Source organism: Rhinolophus ferrumequinum, chromosome X, assembly GCF_004115265.2.
Source record: "Rhinolophus ferrumequinum isolate MPI-CBG mRhiFer1 chromosome X, mRhiFer1_v1.p, whole genome shotgun sequence".
Classification (NCBI taxonomy): domain Eukaryota; kingdom Metazoa; phylum Chordata; class Mammalia; order Chiroptera; family Rhinolophidae; genus Rhinolophus; species Rhinolophus ferrumequinum.
In genome coordinates this window covers 113,189,655-113,204,236 of record NC_046284.1, presented here as the reverse complement: position 1 = coordinate 113,204,236, position 14,582 = coordinate 113,189,655, and the positions used below count along the sequence as shown (strand labels likewise).

Below are 14,582 nucleotides of genomic sequence, written 5' to 3'. Positions count from 1 at the left end.
AAATAGTTCTAATAGTTATAGTTTAACTTATTTATATATTGAAAATTTCAAAATGGCCATATTATGACTGATTTTCATCCTCCTACCATGTGACTAAAGATTGTTTGTTGCTCGAGATGCAGTTTGGACACAGCTATTATTAACCCCACTCAAATTTCTCTCACGTAAAGTGGGGAGCAAATGATGACCTGGTATTTGGGACAGATATTATTTCCTTCCTGAAAAAAGGAGTTCCAGTTGATCCGCTGGTTCTGAGCTGGGGGTTAATTTTCCTGATGACCTAGTCAAATTGAAGGATAAATTATTCTAAGCATGTGCACTTTATCTGATCTCCATAATCTACCGTGTTTCCTCGAAAATAAGACCTGGCCGGACCATCTGCTCTAATGCATCTTTTGGAGCAAAAATTAATATGAGACCCTGTATTATATGTATATTATGTTATATTATAATATTATATTATATTAATTAGATTAAAGAGCCGGTCTTAAATTGTAGTAAAATAAGACCAGGTCTTATATTAATTTTTGCTCCAAAAGATGCATTAGAGCTGATGGTCTGGCTAGGTCTTATTTCCAGGGAAACAGGGTAAATGGGATGAATTAGGGAAGTTCAGCTGTCAAAATGGATCATTTTGGCATCCTCTTAAACTAATTTTCAGTTCTGGGAACAGCTGATTGTTAGCAGCACCTGCTTTCTTCATGGCACCGTAAGTAAAATTTTGTTTTCAAATTTTGTTCTTTGATTATGGGCCTTGTGAGTCAGGAAAAGGGAAGATCTTTCCTTCTGCTTTATTTTGGGAACTCTGAGACTAAAGCCTAGATTATATGTTGATTTCAAGAGCTTTAATGAGAAAGTTGTTGATTATGCCCATGTAACACAAAGTATCTGTGCCTGTATGCCATGTGTTCTGTAATTATTATGATTAGAATGAAGGATTTTAATTTTTGGTTGGAACTAAGAAAGAAAAATTCCATTAGTACAAATTCTCCAATAATATTGTAATCATTCATCATGTGATATCTCATACAGATTTTCAAAGTGACTTCTAGAAACTGTTCTCACTGTAATGCTAAGCAGAACTCAAACTGCTTCATTATATAGCTGAACAAGGTTTAACATGCCATCCTGCCCATGCCTAACAATCAGGATAAATGATCAGACAACCAGATTCCAAAGCACTTTTGACATTATAGCTCCCTGAGGCAAAGCTCACTCTGAAAAATCCATGGCACATGCTTGTGCCAGATGAGAGTTTGAGTTTCTCACCTCCTCCCTCAGCATTCTAGGTTGGAGAGGACTGTGTATAGGGTGTCAATAATGTGACTATGGAGAGAGAAACTAACAGGCATCCTGGTTTGCTTCCTGTGTTACTAAAGCAGACAGACACATTGTAAAGACTGGGAATTCCAGCTTTATTTACAATTGGCTCAGAAGGTAGATCCACTTAAGTACAGAACGGGACTGCCTTATATTTTTATTTTATATGATAAGACACCAGTGCTAAATTAAAAAGTGTCCAATTTAGTCAGTAGAAGAAAGTAGACAGAGTTACATGATGATTTAAAAAAAAATCTCTAGGCTGTTGTTTCCTCACAGTAAGTGTGTATGTTGGGGTGGGGAGAGGTTGGGCAGAGTGGGTAGAAGGGGAGAAACCTCACAAAGATGCTTTTGATGAAGAGACGGGTCAGGATATCTTAGCTGAACTAATTTAGGTTAACATCTTGGGTATGGATTTGCTATGCAAAGATATCAGCTTCCAAGAGCCCAGAAATAGACCAGTAAGTCATAGTAACTAAAAGTTGTAAGGAGTCATTTCTATGTGACGGTGACTCTTTGATGTTATTTCTCTTTCCTTTTTCTTTTGATTTTTCTTTCTTTGCTATTTACTTTGGGCAGTGCAAGCTGTGTGGAGAGCTGCATTTAGAAGTAAAGCTTGATATATTGTACCATAATTTAAATAAAAGCTGAATAAGGGCTCCCTTATATTTGTTCACAGGCTTACTCCAAATTCTTCCTTTACTTCAATAAATATCACTGTGTTGCAAGCAAATGAAAATGTGTTTGCCATTTCTAAAGGCTAATGAGACCTATTTGTGGGTTGCAGGAGTTGGTTTTGACAGAGAGGCTAGTATACGCTGCTCTCTTGTTCATTCACAATCCGTACTGCAGCGCAGACGAAAACTGAGGAGGAGGAAAACCATCTCGGGTATCCCCAGAAGAGTCCAACAAGAAATAGGTGCAGTATAAAACTGTTAATGGTTAATATTCTGTTAGGTGCTGATTTTAAGGAGATGAAACAGAAGCAGGCCTTTAACCAGCTTCCTTAAAAATAGTGCTGTAACTTGTAGAGGTTTTGAAATGGTGTATATTTGTTTTGTTTTCAGAGAGCCAGGTGGTAGGACTTTTTAAATCTCTGTTGCTGACTATGAAGGTTTAACCTTATGGATTTAGGCATACATGTTCAGGTCTTATTGCTGAAATGCAATATTTTGCTATTTTTTAAAGTTTTATTAAGATAGAAATTATGAATAAAAAGTAACAAGATTCACTGAAAGATTCTTTTAGAAAAGTATACCTTTATTTGAAGAGTGATATACTTTTATGACAATAATTTTAAAAGGAAAATTTCAAGCATACTCAATTAAATATTGAATATTGATAATAGGATACCCTTGGTAACTTTTTTTCTATTTTTTTGTTCACTGTGTTTAAGATATCTTTTCCTATGTTTTAAAATTATTATTATGGTAGTATCTCTTGTATATAAGATTTTTACTTCTTATAATGAATTCTAAGGTTTTTATTTTGTTATGTCTATATCACAAAGTAAAAATGAATAGTGGCCAAGAAGATAAAATGGACTTTCATTTAAAAAAATAGTAGCCACTTATTGGGGAAAAGTAATTTGATATTGAAGAGAGAGAGAGAATTCACAAAAGATTTAAAAGCATATCTTCTCTTAGTGTGTGTGTGTGTGTGTGTATATATATATATATACACATGTGTTTTATATATATATATATATACACACACACACACACACACACACACAAATACATATATTCCGGAGGTGCCAAAAAATGTACACATTTTAAGAGATGTTATCTATGTATTACTTTTCAAAGTTGAATTACGGTAGCAATGTGTAGTATGACATTAGCTCAAAAGATGGCGTTAATCAAATGAATGCTAGCGTCATTCATTGTATTACAATTTTAATACAGATTTTTCCTTTCTTAAAATGTGTATACATTTTTTTGGAACTGTGTGTGTGTGTGTGTGTAGAGAGAGAGAGAGACAGAGACAGAGAGAGGCAGAGAAAGAGATTTTCCAAAGCATTTTAACTTTCTCCTAATTTTATATGCTGATTTGTTTTCTATAAGAAAAAGCTCCACCATGCTAGCACCTAGATTTGTGGATGTCTCTCAGAATGTCTGGTGGTATGGTGTGGTATAAAATATCTCATTATGTTTTCCATGTGCCCCAGATTCTGATGAATCACCCGTGGCCAGGGAAAGGAATGTGATTGTGCACACAAATCCAGACCCTTCCAACACTGTCAATAGGAGGTCTGGAACCAGGGACTCGGAGTGCCAAACTGAGGACATTCTGATTGCTGCTCCATCCAGAAGGAGAATCAGAGCTCAAAGGGGTCAAAGCATTGCAGCTTCCCTTTCTCATTCTGCTGGCAATATCTCTGCCTTGGCAGACAAAGGTGACGCCATGTTTACGACTGCAGTGAGCACCCGAACAAGATCTCGGAGCCTTCCCCGGGAGGGCAATAGAGGCGGAGACACTGAGTCCAAAGTTGGTACTAAACCCTCAGCATATGAAGAGGGGGAGCCTTTTGTCAGTGACCGAGAAAGATCCCCTAACAATTGCAGCGAGGCCCCCAGCAGCCCAAGTGTACAGGAACACCAGCCTGCTTTGGGCCTGGCCTGTTCTCAACATCTTCACAGCCCCCAGCACAAATTAAGTGAGAGAGGGAGGTCACGTCTGTCCCGAATGGCTGCTGACTCTGGCAGCTGTGACATCTCCTCCAACTCAGACACCTTTGGGAGCCCCATCCATTGCATTTCCACAGCTGGCGTCCTCCTCAGCGGTCACATGGACCAGAAAGATGACCACCAGTCATCCAGTGGCAACTGGAGTGGGAGCAGTTCCACATGTCCCTCACAGACCTCAGAGACAATCCCTCCTGCAGCTTCTCCTCCCCTCACTGGCTCTTCGCACTGTGACTCAGAGTTGTCTCTAAACACGGCCCCTCATGCTAATGAGGACGCCAGTGTCTTTGTGACAGAGCAGTACAATGACCACCTGGATAAAGTGAGAGGCCACCGAGCGAACTCCTTTACCTCCACTGTGGCAGATCTTCTGGATGACCCCAATAATAGCAACACAAGTGACAGCGAGTGGAATTACCTCCACCACCATCATGACGCCTCCTGCCGCCAGGATTTTAGTCCTGAGCGCCCCAAGGCAGACAGCCTGGGCTGCCCAAGCTTCACAAGCATGGCCACTTATGATAGCTTTCTGGAAAAGTCTCCATCAGACAAAGCAGACACGAGCTCTCACTTTTCAGTGGACACGGAAGGATACTACACCTCCATGCACTTTGACTGTGGTCTCAAAGGTAGTAAGAATTATGTCTGTCACTATGCAGCCTTGGGCCCAGAGAATGGCCAGGGCATTGGAGTTCCGCCTGCTCTTCCGGACTGTGCCTGGCAGGACTACTTAGAGCATAGGAGGCAGGGGAGACCAAGCATCTCTTTCAGGAAACCAAAGGCAAAGCCGACCCCACCTAAAAGGAGCTCATCATTGAGGAAGTCCGATGGAAATGCAGACATTTCTGAGAAGAAAGAACCAAAGACAAGCAGTAGCCAGCTCCTGCCTCACAGTTCCAGGGAAATGAAGCTGCCGCTTGATTTCTCCAACACACCTTCTCGAATGGAAAATACCAGTCTTCCCACCAAGCAGGAACCTTCTTGGATCAACCAGACTGAACATGGTACTAAGGAACCTCAGTTAGATACTTCAGATATTCCACCATTCAAAGACGAAGGTGCTGAATCAACTCACTATGCAGACCTCTGGCTTCTAAATGACTTGAAAGCAAATGATCCTTATAGATCTTTATCTAATTCAAGCACTGCTACGGGTACCACCGTTATCGAGTGCATCAAATCTCCAGAGAGCTCTGAATCCCAAACGTCCCAGTCAGAATCAAGAGCCACCACCCCATCCCTTCCTTCTGTTGACAATGACTTTAAACTGGCTTCACCAGAAAAGCTGGCTGGTTTGGCGTCTCCATCAAGTGGCTACTCAAGCCAGTCTGAAACGCCAACATCCTCTTTCCCTACAGCTTTCTTTTCTGGTCCACTGTCTCCTGGAGGTAGCAAAAGAAAACCGAAAGTCCCAGAAAGGAAATCCTCACTACAGCAACCCTCTTTAAAAGATGGAGCTCTAGCACTGAGTAAAGATCTTGAACTTCCAATTATACCTCCTACCCACCTTGACCTAAGTGCTCTTCATGTCTTGAATAAACCATTCCACCACCGTCACCCGCTGCATGTTTTTAGTCATAATAAGCAGAACACAGTAGGAGAAACACTGAGGTCGAATCCTCCACCGTCCCTTGCAATTACACCAACAGTCTTGAAATCTGTTAGCCTTAGGTCCATCAGTAAGTCTGAAGAAGTTAAGCAAAAAGAAGGCAACAATCCAGAACTCCCCTACTTAGAGCAAAGCACTCTCACAATGGCTGCCCTGTCTCCAGGTAAGATTAGGCCACATATGGCTAAGAAATCAATAGCACGTCAGTACTCCACTGAGGACACCATACTGTCCTTTTTAGACTCCTCTGCAGTTGAGACGGGACCAGATAAACTACAGTTAGAAAAAAAACGTCCTTTTGATGTGAAGATTCATTGTGATCCTGAAACAGTAACCTCAGCTGGTAGCAATCTTCCAGATTCAAGTGTCACAAAAGACCAAATACATGTGGAGAGTGAGCCTGTTCCAGAAAGCACACCAAGTAAAACTGGTGACTTTCCCACAGAAGGATTTCAGAGGGTGTCTGCTACCCGCCCCAATGATTTGGATGGTAAAACACTACACTACGGAGCTGCTTTAGATGGAGCCCTAACACAGGTCCAGAAGTCATCCTCTGCAGATCGTGAGGAAGTTGTACACCCTGAATCTGCGGATGTGCTCACATCTCAGTCAAACTCACAAACTAGAGCCGCAGACATAAGCAATCAACTTAAGCATCAACTCGCGATGAGCCGCCACCATGACAAAGTGCCTGGGACTATCAGCTGCGAAGCAGAGCTATCAACTGTAAATTCATGTCCTGAAAAATGTTCCGAGCAGGAAAATACTGCTTCAAGTATTTCAGCCAAAAGTGCCTCTGATAACAGCGGAGCAGAGGAGACCCAAGGAAGTGTGGATGAGGTTTCATTGAAAGGTCAGTTTGTCACAATCGAAAGGGGTCTCATGGCACTTCTTGAAATTTGTCTCTTAATTCCCCATAACACGGTACGGCCCTGGGTGTTGGGTTCCCTCCACTATCTCTTTTCACTTATTAAAACAATTGAGATTTAAAAAAAAACCCAAAACGTTTGCTATTGAGGGACTAAACGGTGACAGATATAGCTTCTCGTTTTAAACATGGTGGTAAGAGAGCTGTTGTTTATTTATTCCCTGAGTCAGTGACGCGCAGCAGTATGCCAGGTAACTTCCTCCTAAAGATGCTTTTGTTCTTAATTTAAGAATTGTCACTGAGTGACGACTCTATGATTTCACCGCTTAGTGAAGACTCTCAGACTGAAGTGGAAGGTGTGTTTGTGTCGCCAAACAAACCTCGAACAACTGAGGATTTATTTGCAGTCATTCACAGGTGAGGCAACAATACCAAAGGTTTTGCTTCTTATGGAGCTTCTCATGAAAAGCAAATGTGGGAAAGCCTTGTGACTTGTAATGCATTCAGCAAAAAGTTAAAAGCAAGCAAAGAGAGATTATTTTTCCAAATCAAATTGATAGACTTGTATTGAAGTTGAGAAATATGAGTCTTTATGTATAGTTAGATAGACCTGAAGAGAGAGACTTTCATAAGAAATGCTGAAAGATGGTGTTTTTTTCCCTAAGAAAGGTATTCTGGAACAAGTTTTGATTTGAAAACAATTTGTGGTTAAGTCATTTAGAGTGAAAGCTTAAAAACTCTCATGCAAGCTCTGACTTTTAAATAATTTCTTGAACCTAAAAACATATGCTGAGAGCTGTCATCCTATACTAGCAGAGATAAATGTAAGTTGATTCACTAAACAGAGCCCCAAATTTGAGACAAGACAGTGTATGAAAAACCTGCCCATTTCATAGCTCAGAACAATTAATCACTGCTTCTTTTTACCTCTCTTCCTAAAACTTAAAATTCATTAATAACACCAGCCTTTTCTCAAGTGAATGCTCCATAGCCCACAAATAGGGGGTGTCCTCTGGGCTGCTTTTCCAAGACAGGGCCAGTCCATGCTGCCATTCACATTCTCTCATCTGCCTCCTGCCTCCTTGGGGTCCATGTCTGTATTTGCAAGAATACTCCTTGCAACCTGTCACAGGTGAACAGAGCACGAACCAGCCCTTGGAAACCAAATCCATATCAGACTGAGCTGTCCAATCAAGATGTGCCTACTCCTTTGATCATTATGACTGTCTTCTTCTACTAGGCCTTGGTGACCTACGTGGGACTCCCAAGGCATAAAACTTGGGGACTGTCTTTTCTATCTCGTGAAGTTATACTTTTTGAAGCAAGTTCTTTGCTAGCAGCTTACCATTGTTGTCCCCAGAATTCTACTTTTTAAGGGAACTTGTGTTTTCTCTTGATGTGGTTCTCTCATAATGAAGAAGCATTGCTCTTCAACAATGTTTTTAAAAGAGGCCATCAGAAATGGCTTCTGTGTATACCTTGGCGGGCACACTTCTCCATTCACAGGGTGAAGAATCGTAAGTTTACTTTTCTTTGCCCCTGTGTGTAATGTAAGCCCCGATTATATTCCTCTCACCCCACTTAATCTTCAACCTTAGGACAAGTTACTAAAATGCTGTTAGTTAAAGAGTCAAGTTTTTACCCCCAAAGAACAATGGAATAGTGGACAGAACATAAGTAGTGGAGTCAGAAAGACCTGGAATCGAATCCTAATGCTGCCACTTCCTATCCAGTCTGGAGTCAGTTCAAACCTCTCTACCTAGTCCCTTACTGGAAGTGGAGATGCCTGTTGTTCACATATTCAGCTGTGATGATAAAATAACATTTTCATGACTGGACTCTGGTAGATGCTTAAAGCAAATGTTAGTTTGAAACTCCTACCCTATTGGAGTGCTGGACACTGGCATACACAAGATAACAACCACAAAGGATTCAGTGAACCCAAATCAGACTGGTCTCCAATTGCAAAGCTGACATTTTCTCTACCCTGTGATTTTTAGGTTGGTGAGAGAGCATGCTGCCAATACTTAACAGTGAACTGAATCAGGCTGCACATTCACTGAATTGACGCCAGTTTACTTTTAATCAAGAGAAATAATATGATGAGTGCCTAGGTTTGGTAGCTTTACTGAGTTTCGTAATCTTAGATTTGCATTTGTGTAGGATCTATCTGTCTATCTATCTATCTATCTATCTATCTATCTATCTGCAGCACTGTGACAAGAATGATTTTGTTTTCTTGAGAACTTACAGTATACAGAGCTTTAAGAGCTCCAGAGGTAGTATAGGTTTTCAGCTCCTCACAGAAAGTTGGCTCGCTGATTAATACACTCTTGACGTCCCCAGGCAGCTATGGACAATGGTATTTGCAGCTAAAAATGGATTGACTTATTTAAAAAGTCATTTAAGAAATTTTTTATGTGGAGAAATTTAAAAAGCAGACAGAACAGTATCATGTACCCCCACACACATACACACATACACACTTATCCATCACCCAAGCCTGTCAACCGTCAATCCATGGCTAATCCTGTCCCCTCCACACCTCCATCTGCTTTGCTCTTCTGGTATTGATTGGAAGCCAAGCCCAGACATCAGAGCATTTTATCTATATCGCAGAGACAGATTAATAAGAGAAAGCTACAGTTTTTCACCGCCTACACTCTAACTGGGCGTCAGATAGCAGTAATTTCTTATACTAAAACATCCCAAGAAGTCCTCCTGTAGAACCTTTAGCCTCCACATTAGTCATTATTTGAAATGGTAATTTCCAGAACCTAATTTATGTCCACTGGTTTTGGAGAAGGAATGTATCTCCCTCCTCATTGCCATAGCCCTAATGCTTCCATCCGATCAGATAGGGTGCACCAAAATGCTCTTGAAAATGATGTATGAATGTGACTTAATGTTTTTAGCTTCATTAAAATGTATCTGGACTGAGATTCATTTTTTTCTGAAAAGGTCCAAGAGAAAAGTACTTGGAAGAAAAGATTCTGGGGACATGTCTGTTCGAAGCAAATCGAGAGCTTCTCTTGGCAGCAGCAGCAGCAGCAGCACTGGTTCTGTCACTTCACCCAACAGTGTGACCACCCCAAATAGCCACAGGTCTCCTGGCCTTATCTACCGAAATGCCAAAAAGTCCAATACATCGAATGAAGAGTTTAAGCTGTTACTCCTCAAGAAAGGCAGTCGCTCGGATTCCAGTTACCGCATGTCTGCTACTGAGATCCTGAAGAGTCCCATCTTGCCCAAACCTCCTGGGGAGCTCACTGCTGAGTCCCCCCAGAGCACCCATGAGGCCCACCAGGGGCCACCTGGGGCAGAGGCATTGTCCCCACTCTCTCCATGCTCCCCACGAGTTAATGCGGAAGGGTTTTCCTCAAAGAACTTTGCCACCTCAGCATCGGCAAGGGTTGGACGTTCTCGGGCCCCCCCAGCAGCCAGCAGCAGCCGCTACAGTGTCCGCTGCAGGCTGTACAACGCACCCATGCAGGCGATCTCTGAGGGTGAGACTGAAAATTCTGATGGGAGCCCACACGACGATCGATCCTCCCAGAGCTCTACATAGGTGGCCTGTGCCAGGCTGGCTGTCAAAGGCCAAAAGCCTTAGTCACATGAGGATGGAGGAACAGAAGACTAGGGAGAAGTCAGAACATCACGGGGTACCATCACATACTACCAACAAATTCCTAAATATGTGCTGGGGAGACGAAAGGTGGTTTGGTCTTTCCTGATTATTTTCCATATTTTTTAGGTAGCTGCACTGTCTTTCACATTTTTCTTTAGCTTAGTTTGATTTATCTAATCTCATTCCTTTTGATAAAATAGAATTCGAAAATGTCTGCTTTTCATGAAACCTAGAGAAAAGTTTTCCCAGAGCTGCCTATTCAGAAAACAAAACCCTCACTGTCATAATTCTTAAGAAGATGAAATTACTCTGGAGGTTTGGTATTTTTTTACATTAAAATGAACTAAAGCAAAATTTAGAAGAAAGGACTACACACATGTAAATACCATATTTTTGATAAAAATGTGTAAATAGATTTATCAATGATGAGTGGACATGTGGCCAATTATCTACCACACACCAACTGTTTATAGAACACAACAGATAAAATGTAATAATTGTATTCTGTGAATACCATTTTCATATCGAATACCATATTTAAATGTCCACCAATATGATTTCTGAGTGATAAACCACAAATATGAATTTTAAACTGGTAAAATAAAGGAAATCTTGAGGTCATATACTGAAATGTGATTAATTTAAAATAATGAATTCAGACCTAACCATTTTTGTGACAAATTGCAGCACCAAACAAGCGAATAACAGTAATCATGTGGCTATAGTTTGCCATGTGCTAATTTGGACAGAATGAAAAGCATGCTTTTGATTTTTTTCGTAATCAATAAGAGAAATCATCATTCTCGACACAAAGCCCTGAACAACAGCATTGACAGTGTCCTTTGAACTTTAATTTTTCAACGGATTGCTTTAAAGAAAAGGAGTAGGGAAAAGAGTAGTTAATTTTAGGTTATGTTGTATATTAGGCTACTAGGGACGTAAATGGTCATAATCTAATGACTATAATCTTTAAACTCCTTCAACAGTCTAGCAATTAGCTCCAGGATTTTTAACTAACAAAAATAAAACATAAGCATGCCACAGAGCTGTTGATTCATCAGTAAATACCTGCAGTGAGTTTTCTGAAGCTTTCTCTCTGTGCTGATGAGATTCATGCTACCTAAAAATGAACAGAAATGACACTGTGAACAATGTAGTTGGGAAATAGGTATGTGTATATGCATTATTTATATTCACTGTTAAACTGGGAGTGGGGAACAGCTCTGGTTCACAAATGCTACATACAACTGAGTTTTTGTCTGATTTTACTATATCTGCTTGATGGCAAAAGGGGAAGGGTGGTGGGTGGGAAAGGAAATGTCAGGGCAAGTGCTCTGATAAAATGAAGGCAGGGAAACAAGCTGAATTACTTGAAATTACTTGAATTTTCTTGTCTTAAAACTGAAAAAAAAGTGTAGTTACAAGTTGAAATCTTCAAATAGTTTTTACACTTCTGATTTTAACATGAACTGATGCTAATATTTGAAATGATATGTCAGAAATATAAGCAGTTATGTACTTAGAATATGTTTTGAATGGGAGAAGGTAGAAAGTAGAGAGAACTAAGAAGGGATATGGCCTATAAAAGAACAGACTGAGAGTAGAATGATAGAACATAACAGAGTTACCAAGAAATTGATATGCAGCTAGCTTTAAGCTTATGCAAGTGGTATTTGGAAAAGTAGGATGTGTGAAAGGAGGTTTGTGGTTTTGTTGAATTCATGCAATATGAAGGAGAAAGCCTGGTCTAAGAAGATGCTGTCTTTCAACAGAAACACTTTCTAAGATGTTACAGATTGAGAATTAGAGAATCTGATTGCTGTTTGGTTTCTTGTTTGTCTGGGAAGGAAAAAACATGTCTGGATTCTACTACTTGTTTTCACGATCAAATTGTTTCTTAATTTCTTGTCATCCTTGTATGTAAAATGGGTGCTGGGGGTGGCGGGGTAGAGGAGGAAGAATGTGTGAGTGTGTGTGTGTGTGTGTGTGTGTGCACATGTGCGTGCACGAACACTTGTGCTGGGATAGATAAGCTACCTGGTAAAGGGTACATTTGAATATTTACAAGGTGTTATACTTTTTATTAAAAGAAAAATGTTGGGGGTTTTAAAAAAATGGACCATCATTTCTTATTGGAACCCATTAGTTAAGAAAACCAGCATGGTTTGACACCACATGAGAACATGAATATCTTTTTCTCATGCTTTGAAAAGTACAGTTGGCAAAATTTTAAAAATAAAGTTTTTAGACAAACGCATAAGAAACAGTCATTTCCAGTCACAATAGGTGATCTTTTGTAATTTTCATAAAAGCAGTTCGTTTGCAGTATGGCTTTTGTGTAGTTAGGGGTTTTTTAAGCATAAAGAAAGGTATGTGGGCTTTAAAAGTGATTCTAAATCTTGAAAACACATTAATTGGCTTTAATAAATATGTCACCTTTTCATCATTGACATTAAGTAATGGTACCATATATATTGACTTGAATTGTGAGGCAATAAAATGCTTTCTGTATGTAATGGTCACGGAACTAACCCTTATAATATAGTTTTACTTATTTTGTTTACTCTAAAAATCTATAGCAGAGTTTCTCTATTTTATATTTCATAGATTTAAAAAAAAAAACCCAAATAAAGATGGATTTTAAATTCACTGTGGAAGAGTATTGAGTAACAAACTTAGTTAAAAAAGCAAGGAATTCCTTAGTAATCTGGAATATTCCCCATGGCTTTATTACATAGCATAAAAACAAGATTTAGAGTACTATCTTCACCATCACTGCTGTCTTGAAGCAGGGTGCACACATTAGGTATTGCAAAAAACATCAATCCAAACTTTTCTTCTGTTGTTTGCACTGATGCTAATTTTTTGTTCTTTTATGTTTCTACATGTCTGTGTTGTGTGGGGGAAGCTTTTTCCTTACTTTTCTATTTTTTATTATTTTTTATTTTTTTGGCTAAGTAGAGGACATGGACTAGTTATAGCAAACAAAACACACTGTTTGCTCTTGCCAAAGGTCAGTGAGTGAGTACATTTGCTGCAGTGGTAGCTGATTAAAGAACTAGATCATGACAAAGATTTAAAACTATGAAGAAGGTTACAGTGTAACTATTTTGGTACTAGAACCAGTTCATGCTGGCCGAAAAGACAATGGTTTGTGGACTTGCATCCATTTTGTATTTTTGTAATATCTGTAAATATGAACTTTTTAAATTGCAAAAATGGTTTCTTTTGTAAGATGTTTTCAACGTTTACATTCAATTCAAGCCTTTGTATATTTTAGAGCTGTGCAACACTTTAAGTCTTGTATTTATTTTTAGTAAAAATGGTGACAGTTTCATTGTGAACCCCTCAAAAAAATGTACCAGAAAAGTTTGATTACCTAGAAGTGTGTATAGAAACTGCAAATAAACGTGACTGCAATTAAACAATTGGTTTCTCTCTTCACTGTTATATAATTGCATTATTGGGGTTTCAAAAACACAAGTGTTTTATAGGAAACTGGACATAAAGGAGGGGAACTGTTATAGCAAAAGTATGAGCCAAGTAATAAAAATGGTAATAAATACTGTCTCTACAATGGGCTCTAATCTAGTTTTGTGTTTGAGAAGAGAAAGAACCCAAATCCAATGTCCTGTATACTTTCCTTGTAGCTCCTCTCTGGGCCAGGAAAAGATTTTTGGCTTTACTTTGAAATACTCACCTTTGCTTCTGATAAGTACTCAGACTGTGCCTCCTTCCCAAAATGGACAGCCTTGATATATGTAAGACAATATGCTACTAAATAATATCGTGTACTCTTTATTATAATACATAGCAAATTAATGTGCCAGATACTTTTAGTATCAAGTGCTTTGCTGACTCTAACTCCCTACGTTGTGCCCATTTTATGGATAGGGAAACTGAAGCACAGAGACGCTATTTGGCTTGCCCAAAGTCATAGGGCAACTGAGTGTTGGAGCTGGGGTAACAACTTTTTAAAATAACTTTCCACCTGTTTGTACCAAACTAAGATTGCCACGGTCGATTGCTAAGGCCCCACCTCTCTGCCCCTTCAAATTCCAACACTGAGGCGTACATCTAGGATTCAGTCAATTTCGCTGTCCGTTGTGTGTCATTAGGAGGAGGAGGAGAGGAATTACATTTTTTTTAAAAAAGCTTCAAATAACCAATCAGTGACCGTGGGGTGGCCTGGAGCCTAATCGCCACACTCCTGCAAATCGCCCCCAGGAACCCTCAACCTCCCCGAAAACTGTCGCACGCGCTGGTGCTTCTGCGCAGCCGCAGAAACCCCTCTCAGCACGGGAGGCTCACGCCTGCAGTTTTGTGCTGGGTTCCAATACCACCAACCTCTGCAAACGGATACCTGGCAGGCCCGCACTGCTGGGGCGCACTGGGAAGCAAAGCCCCTCCCCTTGGTGGTTTCCCTAGCGAGGTCCCGTTCCGCGAGGACTGTGCATGCGCCCTCGGGAT

At 40.0% G+C, this 14,582-nt stretch overlaps 1 protein-coding gene across 6 annotated transcripts in view; it reads left to right on the top strand.

Moving 5' to 3' along the window:
* The window catches only part of NHS (NHS actin remodeling regulator), a 347,739-nt gene extending 334,202 nt beyond the window's left edge, over positions 1-13,537 (top strand). For all 6 annotated transcript variants that reach the window (XM_033116708.1, XM_033116698.1, XM_033116721.1 and 3 more), the window contains 4 exons: positions 2,108-2,239; positions 3,491-6,469; positions 6,775-6,901; positions 9,446-13,537. In XM_033116708.1, coding sequence (XP_032972599.1) covers positions 2,108-2,239; positions 3,491-6,469; positions 6,775-6,901; positions 9,446-10,052 — 3,845 coding nt within the window. In that variant the 3' untranslated portion in view covers positions 10,053-13,537. The remainder of the gene's footprint in view (positions 1-2,107; positions 2,240-3,490; positions 6,470-6,774; positions 6,902-9,445) is intronic.
* Positions 13,538-14,582: the final 1,045 nt, after the last annotated feature.